Genomic DNA, 15055 nt, shown 5'->3' on the forward strand with positions numbered 1-15055 from the left:
TACCTATTCCAGCGGTGTTTAAGAGCATCTCTGAATAGGTTGACTTTGGGGATTAGAACAATAGAAGATCTTGGAATGTTATAAAAGTATTGTATAAATACAAATTATCATTGCTGCTATAATCAGAAAAATGACAGTGAGCCCCTATGGAGATACCTGTGCAGGAGACTATATTTAAGAAAAATGCTTTTTCAGTGTGGTGGAGAGGGTGAAAGGGAGTTAGAGGAATGCAGTGACTTCCAGAGCTTACAATAAGATGTTGACCAATTAGGACTGAGAGGAAGAGAAATTTCTTCACTTAAAAAGTGTGCATCTCTGTACCCCAGAGAGGTGTGAATGATCAGGTGTGGATTGTCCAGTTCAAGGTAGAGATTGATAGAATGTTGGTGATGAAGGGAGTCGAGGGGAAACTGAAATAGAGACAGAAGATCAGCTGCAGACTTCATAAATGGTAGAACAATACAAAGGGCCAAATGGCCACCTCCTTCACCTACTTGTGTTTCTCTTGGTTGTAAACTAGAGGAGAGGGATTACAGGAAGCACTGGAGATTTGGAGGATTCCGAACACAGATTGTGAATTTGAACTGGTAATAGACCTGGACCCAAGCTAAATCAATGAAATGCAGAGGAGGGGTGAGAGTGGAGGTGGAGATCTAGAGATATTCTATTACTATGAAGAGACATAAAATCATAGTGATTTACGGCATGGAAACAGACCTTCAGTCCGACTCTTCCATCCTGACCAAATATCCTAAATTAATCTAGTCCCATTTGCTAACATTTGGCTCATATCCCTCTAAACCCTTCCTATTCATGTACCCATCCAGATGCCACCACTTCCACTGGGAGCTCGTTCTATACATGCACCACCCTCTACATGAAAATGTTGTCCCTCAACCTATGTCCTAGAGTTTTGGACTTTCCTACCCTGCAGAAAAGACCTTGACTATTCACCCTATCCATGCCCCTCATGATTTTCACCCCTCAGCCTCTGAACTACAGGGAAAGCAACCTCACTTTTATCTTATTTTGGGAAGTAGTTTACAGGTGTTGCAGGGCACTTGTGATTTTAATCATGTACAGTACAATGGCATAGAAGGGCAAGTGCAGGAATGCAAGTTTTGTTGTTTATTCATGAATTTACTGATGTTCTTTGAATCTAGCTGGACACTGCTTCATTATGTATACACATTCTCTCTCTCTCTCTCTCCTGAGCGGGGGTGAGTGATGGACTGGGGCGCGCCTTGCTACTCCGAGCTGGTTGGGGGGCGCGTTCCCGAGACGATCTTTAGAATGCGGTGGCGCGCATTCTTGGCAAACAAAAAAAATTAATTATCTCTCACGCCACAGCCCCGACCCCTCCCTCCAAACTCCATTAACAATGCCTTCTATTTTTTTTAGGAGGTTGAGTCGCAGCGTGTGCACGGGGCGGTGTCGCGCTCCTCGAAAGCTGGGCACGAGCATGAAGGCGCGTTCCAGAGCGGGATGGCGCTCAAGCGAGGGAAGTACGAGCATGGAGGCGCGGGCATGAGGCAGACTGTCACACTGTGTTGTGTGAGAGCAAAGGAGGGTTTGCACCGAGAGACAGGAGGGGAGGGAGGTTTTGAGGGGGGGGTGGGCAAACAGTGTGAGTGAGTGCAACCCAAACTCCCGGAGTGAGTGAGAGAGGGAGAGGGAGGGGGGAGTTTGCACTTCCCTCTCTCCACCCTCCCTTGCCCCTGTCCACCACCCCCTCGCCCCTGTCCACCACCCCCTCGCCCCTGTCCACCACCCCCTCTTCCCTCCCCCCCCACCCCCCCGTCCCTGGTGCAGATGCTGGAGAGTCTCCCCCCCGGGGCTGCGGAGCGCTGTGTGCCGGCCAGAGCAGCGGGAGTGCAGCGGGGGGGAATGGAGAGAGCGGCCAGCGCTGCTGCCGCTGCTGCTGCCGGCGCCGGGAATCAGAACTGGAGACCGGGGCAGCAAGGGTGAGTAAGAGCCGGAGACCCCGGCAGCCTTGGGTCCGTGCGGAAGGGGAAGGGGAAGGGGGGGGGTTGAGAAACTGAGAAGGTGAGACGGGGAGAGAGGCAGTGAGAAACTAAGGGGAAGGGCGAGACTGCGGAAAGAGGGGAATGAGAAATCGGACAGAGGGGGAAAAGTGTGGAAAGAGAGAATGTGAAATTGGAGAGAGGAAAAAAAAGTGAAAAAGGAAGAATGAAAAATTGGAAGGAGAAAGTGGAAAAAGAAGGAATGAGAAATTGGAAGGAGAAAGTGGAAAAAGAAGGAATGAGAAATTGGAAGGAGAAAGTGGAAAAAGAAGGAATGAGAAATTGGAAGGAGAAAGTGGGAAAAAGAAATTGGAGAGAGGTGTGTAAAGAAGGAGTGATAAATTTGAAGAGAGAAAAATTGTGAAAAGAGGGAGAGTAAAAGTGTGAAAAGAGGGAGTGAGAAATTGGGGAGAGAAAAAGTGTGAAAAGAGGCAGTGAGAAATTGGGGAGAAAAAGGAGTGAGTGAGAAATTGGAAGAAGAAACTGGGAAAAGAAGGAAGGTGAAGGGGGGATGAGAAATTAGGTAGAGCAAAAATGTGAAAAGGAGAAATGAGAAAATGGAAACTGAAAGTGAGAAATCGGGAATGAGAAATTGGAGAGAGGGAAATTCAGGAAAGGGAAAATGAAAGGAGGGTAAAAGGAGGAATACAGGAAAGAAGGAAATGAGAATAAGAGAGTGGGAAAGAGGGAATATGAAATTGGGGACCAGATGCATGAAAAATGGGAGAAGGGAAATGAAAATCTTGGAGAAGAAAGAAATTTAGGAGAAGAGGGTGTAAGAAATTTGGGGAAAGTGGAAATGAGAGAGTAGGGAAAAGGAGAGAATGAGAAACTGGAGGAAAGAGAATCTGAGAAAGAGTGAATGCTCAACTACAGAAAAGAAAGTGAATCTGGGGAAAACAAAGTGCAGAAAGGAAAATGTGTGGAAATGGGAAAGGGATAATTGCAATAAAGTGAGAATGGAATGAAGATTGAAAATTGGAGAAATGATAAAGAATCTGTGGAAAAAAGGATTGGGAGAGGTAGAGATAAGGAGACAAAATGAGAAAGGGGAAAAGGAAATAAGAAGGAAAGTGAGGCAAAGGAAATATCGGGTGAAAAACAGATTCAATTAGATTAAACCTCTTCCAAAATGGAAAATTGGTGTGGCAAGAGACAGACTGAAGATTGAGTGGGAGGAAAAACAGAGTGGTGGATGTGTCAAGTGAAATATTGTGAATTGAAAAGGGGGGAGATACCAATGATCAAATGATAAGAAAGCAATAACTAATTAAAGGAAAGGAGACAAGCTGAAGAGGACAGTAAATACTTCCAGCTACACGCAAGTTTATTTGGAATGTATCAGGACAGATGAGAGGAAATCGGGGTCAAATAAATAGCAGAAATAGATGAGCAGAAAATTAAAGGGAGATAAAGTAGAGAGAAAGCAAATGAAGATCATAGACGTACAGGGAGGTAAAACAATAAAGGACAGTGAGGAGAAAGGTGTACAGTGAAAAGCAAGAAAGAGGATTAATTTCTTAATTTAAATAGTGAGTATATAGTTGCATACTTGACCACATAAGGGTTCACAGATAAAAGTGTGATCTTTGAGCTTTGAACTGGAATTATTAGCTTCCAAGTGTTGTATTTACAACAATCATTGCATGATTGTGCTGCTTTCCGAGAAATGCAATATTGAACAATTGGACCAGATCAAAGCAGAGGAGTTAGTTTAGTAATGTATCTGAAATAGATGCCTGTTGGTGCGGCTAAGTTGATAATCACCAGTGGAGTTCTTTTTATAACATAATATTTTCATAGATTTTAAAAACATTAGATGAGTAACTATGTAACTTTTTTGACAAAAGAGTTTTCATTTAAATTGAGCCTATGTTGATCTCAAAGATTTAATATGTTTTGGTTGGAGTGAATTAAACGACCATCACTGTAAATATTGATGTGTAAACAAGATAGAGGGAACCCCCTCTGTCTCGGAATTGGTTAACTTTATTTAAATTCATTTCAAATGAGATTTATCCAAAACAAAAAATGAAATTTGTTTGAAGGTTAACTTTCACAAGGTGTAAAGCTGTGTAGCAGGAGATAATGAAGGGTTTGGATTCAGTCCTGGCTTCAGGAGAAACAAAAGAAGCAAATGGTTCTGAAGCTGCTTGCTAAATACTGGAGAGGCCAGTCACTTGGGAGATTCGGCCTTGCGTTACTGACCTGAGGTGCTGGGCACTCCCTCCTAGTCATCATCATCTTAATGTCCTGGCATTCTCCGGTATCCGAGTCTTTTGTAAGTGTACGCTTGGATTGTGACTCCAGCATGCAAACAGGCTGCAGTTGAAAGTGCAGTAGGTGTATTGCACACTTACAGGAGCTGCAGAGAGAGAGAGAGAGAGAGATCCACACATGAGAGAGACAGTTGCCAGAGGGGAGTGAGTCGTTCCATCTTGGTCCTTTTTGCAAATCCAGGAATTGACAAACAGGCACTTGTAAGCAGTTGAGTGAATGGCCAATTTCTCTCTTTAATCTGCATGTTTCACTGTGCCTCTCAAACGCGGTGTTGTGTATGTGTGGGCATGGGATGTTTTTATTTCAGATCTGTAGATTATCTCATGGTGAAGTCAAGCAGTTTTGCTGTTTCTATTTTACATTCATTTTACTTTCCTTGAGAAACTTTTATTTTGATTTAAAGCATCTGCGACAGCCAGCTATTATGACTGAGCTCTCTGCTGCTGGCTATGTAAGGTGTCACTCTCTTCCAAGTCTGTGTGGAGGAGGTTTATGAAACTGTGAATGGGAGGAATTCAGAATTGAAATGCAGAAGGTGCTGAAGAGAAGAAAGCTTTGGCCAAGGGAAAGAAGGAAAGTCGAGATTAATATTTGGGCTCTGTGGCAGTTCGAAGAGATGATGTTAAATGCTATGTCTCTCTGCCTCTGCCTGTCTGTCTGTCTGTCTGTCTCCCTTTCCCCTCCCCTTTCCCAAAGCTTGATAGCATTCCCATGCTTTTTGCTTCTCTGTTTCATACCTTTCTTCAACAGCATGGATGAGAGTCATTTTTTTGATTTGTTCAACCTGACTTGTGCATCTGCGGTAAAGTTTAAGGAGGGGAGGTAATATATCTTAGAGTGAATGGATGAGCCAGCATCTGAAAATAGGGGCGAGATGCAGTTTCAGGTGAACAAACAGGACCTGCAACTTTGAAATCTTTCATCTTTTTGCATTGAATTTCCAGTTTTGGCAGCACAACCATTTGGCCCATTAACACTTTCTGCATCCTGCTCTACCCTCAGCCCTAATCTTCATGGTTCACCTGTTATTTCCTGAGACTAGACCTTGAAATCTTTTCCCCAAACCCTCCCACCTGCTTTAAAGATGCTTTGTAAACCCTGCCTCTTTGACCAAGCTCTCTTTCAGCTATCCTAATGTATTCTTTTGTGGTTGAGTGTCAAATTTTGTTTAATATCCTTCCTGTGAAGTAGCATTCTAAAGTGTTAAAGATTCCACATAAATGCAAATTAGTGTTTGCAGGAGCTGTTCAAGCTGAGTTCAATTCCTCCATCCCTTCCCTTATAGCTCTGCAAATGTTTGCCTTGCAAGTATTTTATCTGATTCCCTTTGGAAAGTGCCTATGGAATCTGCTTCCACTGTCCTAAAAGGCAGTGCATTCCAGAGCACAACAGCCCTAGAGTATTTTACATGCAATGTAGACTCGAAGGAGCATTATGAGCCAGCGGCAGTGCCAACTTTGATGTGGAACCCCTTAATGACGGAAAGATAATGCCCAATTGCTAGCCAGTGAGAGTGAATCTTGAAACAATAGGATAGAACCGGAAGAATTCCAGACATTTACAGTGCATTGTGTGTGCCAGAGAGGTTACAAGATTCAGGAATGAGGAAAGGCCATTCAATCCTATGAGTTTGTTCCGTCTGACTGATCTGTCCCGTTCATGCTTTGCCAATCTCTTTGTATCTGAAGCATGAAGTCACAAGTCAGCATGTTATAATCCAATGGGTTTATTTAAAATCACAAGCTTTCGAAGCGCTGCTCCTCCCTCAGGTAAAGACTTCACTCCGAAAGCTTGTGATTTTAAATAAACCCAGTGGGCTATAACCTGGTGACGTGTGACTTCTGACTTTGTTCACCCCAGTCCAACACTGGTGTCTGCACATCATATCTGAAGCATCTGCAGGTTTCTCCCTATTTTGGATTTGGTTCCACGAGCCTTCAGCAGTACCACTGGACTGACCCAACACTTTGCAGATCCTGCTGGAGGCAAGTAGGTTTTTAAAACGTTGTGGGTGGGTGGGTGGAAAAAATGACCAAGCAATCTGCAAATTCTGAAGGGGGGAAGGACAGAAATAGTATGTTAAACTGCTATTTAACTTTGTGCCAGACTAGATTTCCTCTCGCCAGACCTTGGAGCGGCACTGATATTCATAGTTCAGGCCACTTTGTAGAGAAAGTGGAGGTGTGAGATGGCGAGTAGGCCATTGATGTATTTGCCCTGGGGAGCTTGGGCTAGGAAATCCAAACTCTTTACTATTTGGGGTACACAAAAAAGGCACTTAAATTTGTGTTAATCATTTCAAAGCATTTTGTAGTTTGTATGGTCATAATGTGGCAAACTGGCATCCAATTTGTCCACAGCGAGCTCCCACAAAAAAACTGATAAAGTCTGTTGGATTTGATCTAAAGGTTGGTCAGGGCACCACATAGAACTTCCTGGCTTGATTGTTTTCCCCCTAAAGCTAGAGAGAGTGGGCAGCTCCTTGTTCAAGTCTCATCCAAAAAGTGGCACCTTGGGCAGTGCAGTATCAGGATGTGGTACTGATTGTGGCATTCAGACCTCTGGAGTGGGACTTGAGCCTATGACCTTGAGAGGAAGGAGAGGGTTGCACACGCATCTGCAGTGTACAAATGGAACAGTGCTACAGGAGTTGTGCAAAAGGGAAGATGACTTTGCAGAGTTCAGATGTTGCAAGGCTGAAAAGGGAAGGCATTGTAATGTGCAATTTTTCATATAGCTATTTCTTTCTTGTGGTATTGAAGCTTTTGATAGAGTTGGAGATTTGCTGGGCTTTTTTTCCCTCGAAAGAAGCAGGCACCTGATATTCTATTAACTTGTCTCATCCTCACGTTTTTTGTTTTGCGAAGTAGTATGATGCTAACAGTGTGGGTTCAATTCCCACATCAGTTGAGGTTGCCATGAAGGACCTCTCCCCTCACCTGAGGTATGGTGGTTCCTAGGTTAAACCACTATCAGTTGTCTCTCCCTAATGAGAGAGCAGCCCTATGGCCTGATAAGACTATGGTGACTCAAGTTCATTAGAGGCAGTCCTTAGAAGGTTCACTGGGATGATTCCTGGTATGAAGAGATTGTCTTATGAACAATGGCTAAACAGGTTGGGACTCACTGCAGTTTGGATGATCGAGGTTTGATCTCAGTGAAACATATAGGATTCTGAAGGGGCTTGATGGAGTAAATGCTGAGAGGGTGTTTCCCCTCATGGGAGAGTCTGGGACCAGAAAGCATAGTCTTAGGATATTGGGGTGACTGAGATGAGGAGGAATTTCTTCTCTGAGGGTTGTAAGTCTTTGGAAGTTCTTGCCCCAGAGAGCTGTGGAAGCATAGTCCTTGTGTATATTTGAGGCTGAGAGGTTCTTGATCAATCAATAGGGGAGTCAAGGGTTAGAGGGGAAGGGCCAGAAAGTGGGTGTGAGGAATGTTGGATGAGCCACGATCCTATTGAATGGCAGAGCAGGCTTGAGGGGCTGAATAGCTTACTCCTTTTCCTATTTCTTTTGGTCTAATCCTTCTTTCATTATGTCCATATGGGGTTAATTGGATGTGAATGAGAGTTTGTAAAGCAATTTTATAAAATAATTGCTATAATCATGTTTGACGGTATGGAGTTGGTGATTGGCCATGTTTCTGTCGTCTTAGATGCGACTCCATAGTTTATGAAGGAAATACAATTGCGTCTGTTCAAAGCAAATAATGGCTATTTGAAGCCAAGCTTGGGGTTGCGGACTGTGGGAGAAAGGAAAGACTGAAATGAAACCTGACAAACACACAACCTTGTTGATGTGCTTAAAGCATGCTGCAGCTTTATAAGAAGTGCCTACTAATGGTGATATTTGTAGTGACAATCAAGAATGTAACAGACAAAAGGAAGATGGATAGAGGGCAATGTGATTTAGCATGAATGTCAATGAGCACATTCCTTTGCATGTAAGAAGTGATCTTATTGAAACTTAAGCGGTTTTGAGGAGGCTTGACAGGGTGGATGTGGGGAGAATGTTTTTTCTGTCACAGGGCAGTTGGAGGTGCCATTTCCTAATAAATGGTCTCCCATTTAAGACCACAATGAGGAGGATTTTTTTTTCCCTGTGAGTGATATTAATTATTGGAATTCTGTCTCCCAGAGAACTTGAGGCTGAGTACTTGAACATATTCAAGATTGAGTTAGGTTTTGTTTTTGATTGGCGATTGGTGTAGGGTGCAGGTGGGGAAGTGGAGCTGAAGCTGCCATAACCTTAGCGGTTGGTGGAACACGTCGGGGGGCTGAATGACCTCCCCCTGTTCCTGATATCTTGGCCAACATTCATCTCTTATCCAACGTCGCCAAAAGAGATTACCTGCAGATAAGTGGCACAGTGGTTAGCACTGCTGCCTCACAGCGCCACAGACCTGGGTTCAATTTCCGCCTCAGGCAACTGTCTGTGTGGAGTTTGCACATTCTCCCCGTATCTGTGTGGGTTTCCTCCTGGTGCTCCGGTTTCCTCCCACAATCCAAAAATGTGCAGGTTAGGTGAATTGGCCATGTTAAATTGCTTGTAGTGTTAGGTGAAGGGGTAAATGTCGGGGAATGGGTCTGGGTGGGTTGCTCTTCGGAGGGTCGGTGTGGACTTGTTGGGCTGAATGGCCTGTTTCCACACTGTAAGTAATCTAATCTAATCTATTGCTGTTAGTGGGAGATTACTGTGCACAAATTTCCTGCATTATAACGAGTGACATTATTGGGGGAAAGTTGAGATGGTTTTTCTTGGATCATTGATGTCTGGGGAGAGAGTCAGTTGAGCTTTTCAACATCATGAAGGATTTTGTGACCTTTGAGAACAAAAATTGCTGGAAAAGCTCAGCAGATCTGGCAGCATCTGGGGAGAAAAATCAGAGTTAATGTTTTGGGTCAAGTGACCCTTACTCAGATTTTGTGGGCATCCCTGGCATCCTGGCATTTGTTGCCTATCCCTAATTGCCCCAAAAGGAGTGGCTGGCTAGGGCCATTTCAGATGACAGTTAAGAGTCAACAACCTTGTGTGGGTCTGGAGTCACATGGAGGCCAGACCAGGCAAGGACAGCAGATTTCCTTGCTTAAATTGAATGAGAGGGTGTTGTCATAAAGTAATAACAGCCTCAGTAGTGGTGACCAACATTTTTAATTCCTCGGTTTTTCAGGGGAAAGAAAATTAGTTGAATTTAAATTTCATCTCTTGCTGTGGCAGGGTTTGAACCCACATCATTGTCTGTGTCTCTAGATTAGTAGTCTGGAGAGGTTATTGCCACCTCCCAGTAGAGTAAATAGAGAGAAACTAGTAGGAGGTTCAGTAACAAGAGGATAAAGATTTAAAATTACTTTTCAAAAGAACCGGAGATGAATTGAGGAGAATATTTTTAAAATGCAATGACGTTTGATGTAAAATCATTAAACTGAAACAGCAAGAAATCCAACAATAATTGGTTAAAAAAAGCAAATTAAATAAATGCTACAGTGGGAAAATAATCAAAAGTTTAAGGGGAGAGGGTTGTAAGAAATGTTGGGTAGCTGTGCAGAAGGGCTAGCACAGGAATTTGATGGGCAGAGTGGCTTTCTTCTCTGCTGTATCATTCCAAGAGATGGTTTAACTCTCTCTCTTCTGAAAGCAGCTTTCGGTTCCCAAAGCAACCTTCTCACTATCTTTGTACCACAAGACTGCTGTCAGATTTATCACCCAGCAAATTCTTTGCAGACCAATGATGACATTAGAGAATTGCACAGAACCAGAGGCTGCCACATTAAAACAACAAAATAAATGTTGTTTGTGTTTCTGGAATGAGCGAGAAGAAAGAAATGACTAAGTGGATTGTGTTCGGGTGATTTGCGAGACGCTGTTATGACACGGCGTGGAACCAGGGTCGGGGGCTGAAGGGCCTGATCCTGTTCCTCGAATTATCATTCTGTTTTTTTCCTACTTGTTACCTAGTTTGCGTTTTAGGAAAAAAACCACCAATGCAGACTTGATGAACTAAACGGAAAGAGATGTTTGCATTTGTGTGGCGCAGGTGCAACCGTGGAATACCTTGCAGCCAGCGATTTTATTTTTGAAGTGCAGGAAACACAGCCACCAGTTTATGCACAGCAAGATCCCACAATGATAACAGAAATGGATTTTTACTTTCTTTTTTTGTGCGGCAATGATTGTGGGACAAATGGGTACAGGGGCTTCCTATCTTTTCCCGCTCACCATTGAATTGCTGCTCTGGGATTGTTACACTTACTCCTTGGTTTAACATCCCATCTGAAAGGCAGTACTTCTGACAGTGTGGGGCTCCTTTACTCCTGTACTGGAGAGTCTGTATGTGGACCCCAGAAGTGAACCCATAACTTTGAGACTCTGTGGAGCAAACGTGCTGCCCACTGACACATTCCATAATCACCTAATAATTGTTTCATTATGAAGTCATATTTTATTACAATAATGTAATAGGCTGAATGGCCTAATCCTGTTCCTATAATTCTGATGGATTCCTGTATTCTTATAATTTGATAGATTCCAAAGATAATACTTGACTGATTTATTACAAGATTTGGGTATTTGTAGAGGGACAGAGTAAATCTAAAAGATATGATTTAAATTTTGCTTTCAGACTGTTGGAATCACGCCTGGAACCAATATTCAAATTACCGTATCATTGCATATTACATTTTTAAAAAATGAAAACAGGTTGCAATTTTATAGTTCTCCTTGCAATTAAAGTATATTTGATAGACCTGAAGCCAATATGCACTGTTTCCTTCAGGCTATCTGTTGGCATTTTTAGGTTTCTTTGCTATTTTCACTTTGTGGTGGGAGGAGCTTTTTTAAGATTAATTTTTTAAGAAGCGCAATTCTTTTTCTTTTTCTCCTGTCCGTTGTCACTGTGTGAAATTTGTGTTGTCAACTTTGCCATCAGCCCCATCCTAATCTCCTGCTGGCCACACCCCACTCCCCCTCCTTATGGTAACCCACAATGCCAGTGGAATGATGCCCCCACCCCCCCCTGCCCAGCGAGGAAGTGCTGCATCATCATGGGCACTTTCTGTCTGATTGGGAGGGACCAAAGGGCGGGAAGAATATTTGCACTGGATAGGGAGGGTAGGGGTTTGGTGGTTGGGGTAGTGTGGTGGGGGTTCCTGTATGATGTGAGAATCCAGTGAAGGGGAGAGAGAGGCAGTGGATATGTGGCTCTCATCTTCGTGTCACTGGGTAGGTTGGCTTTCCCATTTGGTCATGGCTGTCCAACATCTTTCCATTAAAGCAGGCTCATCCCTCACCATCCAGACTGCCAACAGGATCCTCACCATCTCACCTTGACCAAATTCTGCCCCAGCCCCCCCATGCCCATCTTGTTTGTCTGGATGGAACTTTTCCCAGTGTTTGTTTTTCTCCAGCATTTTGACCCAGTGCTGATGAAGGATTGGATGTGTATTCCCAACGTAGGACGGTCTGGGACTTGGAGCAGAGTAGCGTTCTTACGTGCCTGTTGGCTGCAATCATTTCAACAATGGAAGTCATATGTTGTGTAGGTGCTGTTAAAGGAGGGAAACTGCTCTGCTTGTTGTGAATTTAGACGGTGTATTCCCACTGAACCCCGAGAGAAATTGGAGAGTGAGAGTTGAGAAGTTTTGCTGTACCTACAGGGAGCGTCTTGGTGAGATGGGATATCATCCATTGCTCTGCATTGTAGCTTTCGAGGCAAAGGATGTGTCTAGAGATCACTTTGTACTGCCTGCACCAATTTACTGTAAATAAATCCACCAAAGATCTTCAAGCCAACAGAATTGGCCAGTCTCTGTGGTCCAATTGGTCATTGTGTTTGGCTGTTAACCAGGAGGTTGGTGGTTCAAGACCACCTGGGAATGGAGCTTTTGTTGTTTCCGTTCTGTCATGTTTCTTTGTTGCATTCTTCTGGGTTGTCAATGGGGGTTAGAAAAATGTTCCCCAAACAGAAATCTTATCCAGTGAGTAAACACAAAAGTGTTTCTATATAGGGGATGGCTCAGTGGTTAGCACTGCTGCCTTACAATGCCAGGGACTCAGGTTTGATTTCATCCTTGGGCGACTGTCTGCGTGGAGTTTGCATGTTCTCTCCGTGTCTGCGTGGACTTCCTCCGGGTACTTTGGTTTCCACCCACAGTCCAAAGATGTGCAGGTTAGGTGGATTGGCCATGCTAAATTGCCCCATATTGTCAAGGGATGTGCAGGCTAGGTGGATTATCCAAGGGAAATGCAGGGTTACAAGGATGGGGTGGGTCTGGTTGGGATGCAGTTCAAGGGGTCAGTGTAGATTTGATGGGCTGAATGGCTTGCTTCCAGGATTCTGATTCTATGTATTATGTGTAGCATAATTAATCGCTGCAATGGGAAGTCTAGAATTAGGGATGACAGTCTTGGAGTAAGTGACTAGCTCTTTAAGAGATGTTAAGATAAATTTCTGCACTTTGCTTGTGAACCTTTGGAATTCTCCACCCGAGAGAGTTGTAGTGGCAGAGCTGTTGAATGCAGAATGTTTCAGACAAGAACTGATGAATTTTTTTTTTGGTTTGGAGGGAATTGAGGGATATGGGGATAGGAGAGGAAGGTGGATTTGAGATTGATAATCAGCCAGGATTGTCAATGGCGGGACAAGCTCAAAACACTGTATGACATTTTCATTCTTTTAAATTCTGATTCCAGCCCAATCTGATTTTATTTGTCTGCAGTAACTGGATGTTAGACAGTAATCACGATCAAAAATCTCTTTCTTGTGACCCACTGTTTCAGAAATATGCAAAGACATTAATTGAATAACACATGGTGAGAAAAATAGATGACTTGTCCATAAATTTTACATCCTATAACATGCTGAATATATAGAGATGTCTTGTCTCTAAGCTGTAATCTGCCTCAATTGTACTTGCTTTCGAAAAAGTAGGATTTATAATTCAGTTTGGAGGACGATGAAATCCCCAGCATTTTTACATCTGTCAGAATGGGAGACGGTTTTATTTTGGTCAATGTAAGGTTGTTAAATGGACGATAAACAACATTTGTAATATGAATCATTGAAGTAAAATGTTTTTAATGTCTTTAAGTAATTTGTTAGGATTGGAAATGTAATATTATTTTCTGAATGAATGAAGCAACAGTTGCTCTTGCTGTCTGTTTCTTGTAAAAGTTTCTCTCTGTGAATTTCACTGTACTTTTGTCTCTTTCTGCTTGTTTGCATCTCTGCTCCAACTACTTGTGTCTCTGTCATGTTCTCTCTTTTTGACTTTTGACCTTTGTGTGACAATCTCTAGGTTTATCTCTTCCTCACTTTCTCTAATCTTCAATATTTCTCACCCTAGGTATCTTACTCTTGCTTTCAATCTATCTTGTGGACTTTGAGTTGCAGGTTCTTGCTTTCTCATGTTCTCCTTGCACACTCTTTTTGCTTGCGCGCACCCTTTATATGTCACACTTACTTTCTTTCAATCTCTCTCTTACCGGGTTAAAATGATATGCTCTCCCTTTCTCTTTGAATTCATCTCAAGCTGAGCTACAAATCTGACACGACTTGTGTTTTCTATTGCATCTTTCACAACCTGAGAATTTTTATTTATGTGTCACTGTGTGGGTAGTATGTCTCTCATTTAGAGCAGAAAAGATGGACCGAATGGTCTCCTTTTGTTGTGTAAATTGCTTTCACAGTCTGGCATCTCAAAGCAATTTGAAGTCACTGCTTTCCCTCCAAACTGTTGCAATCCCAACACCTTGTACCTAGTCTCCATTCCACAACAGAGGGGAAAAGTAGTCAGAAAAGACTTGCATTTATGTAGCACCTCGCCAAAGCTCAGCATGGTCTCTTGTGGTCCGAGTGCTTTACTACCCATGTGGTGCTTTCTTGATTAGAATCTAGAATTTAAGCTAATCTGACCACATAATCACCATTGATTTATAGTTTTTAAAAAAACCATCTCATTCACTGATGCCCATTACCTGGTCTGGGCCACGTGTGACTTCAGATCCACAGTAATGGGATTGACTCTTAACTGCTTTCTGGGCAATTAGGGAGTACGGTAATAAATGCCAGCGATGCCAACATCCTATGAACAAATTTAAAAAGGAAAGGCTGTCTAGTCCAATGCACAATCCTTTCACCTTATAATGTGTGATCTCGCTCCGTTGGCATCTCCCTTAAAATTTCTGATCATGGTTTCTATTGGCTCTCCTTCCTGCATTTCTGTTCTCATGGTGCTAACTGGCGTTCACCCTTAAGCAAGAAGCCGTGAGGCTCCCCAGCTCCCTCCTTATTCAGCTTTGAGTTAATTGCAGTGCTCTAAGGGACTGAATTTTGTTTTCCATGACTATTAAGGCGTCTATAGTACGATCCCAATAAGGTACTCATCCCTTTTTTACTTCAGTTCCACCTAAATAACTTGCCTGGACATATTCCAAGAAATATCCTCCTTAAGTACAGCCGTAATGTTATCCCTTGATAAAAACGCTACTCCCCCTCCTCACTTGGCTCCCCCCTTTCTGTCCTTCCTATAGCATTTGTATCCTGGAACATTTAGCCGCCAGTCCTGTCCATCCCTGAGCCACATCTTTGCAATTGCTATGATACCCCAGTCCCATGTTCCGAACCATGCTCTGTGTTCATCAGCCTTCCCTGTTAGGCCTCTTGCATTGAAATAAATCCAGTTTAATTTATCTTGTTCTCTGCTTTGTTCCTGACTGTTTGTTTGTGACTCGCTTCTTCTCCCAACTGTACCA

The 15055-nt window shown here is 43.1% G+C and overlaps 1 protein-coding gene across 3 annotated transcripts in view; it reads left to right on the forward strand.

Annotated features, from left to right (window-relative positions):
• The first annotated feature begins 1813 nt into the window (after positions 1–1813).
• Positions 1814–15055, forward strand: part of LOC122542817 (neuronal PAS domain-containing protein 3-like) — a 441402-nt gene continuing 428160 nt past the window's right edge. For 2 of the 3 annotated variants that reach the window (XM_043680884.2, XM_043680886.2), the window contains exon 1: positions 1825–1964. Coding sequence is in view for 1 of the 3 variants with exons in the window: in XM_043680887.2 (XP_043536822.1) it covers positions 1888–1964 (77 nt within the window). In the remaining 2 variants the exon portion in view is untranslated. Of the gene's footprint in view, positions 1965–15055 lie in introns of all 3 variants that reach the window. The other variant, XM_043680887.2, reaches the window with a different exon arrangement.

The sequence above is a fragment of the Chiloscyllium plagiosum genome, unplaced genomic scaffold (assembly GCF_037043375.1).
Source record: "Chiloscyllium plagiosum isolate Xiang-an unplaced genomic scaffold, Cpla_swu_hap1 HiC_scaffold_47, whole genome shotgun sequence".
Lineage (NCBI taxonomy): Eukaryota > Metazoa > Chordata > Chondrichthyes > Orectolobiformes > Hemiscylliidae > Chiloscyllium > Chiloscyllium plagiosum.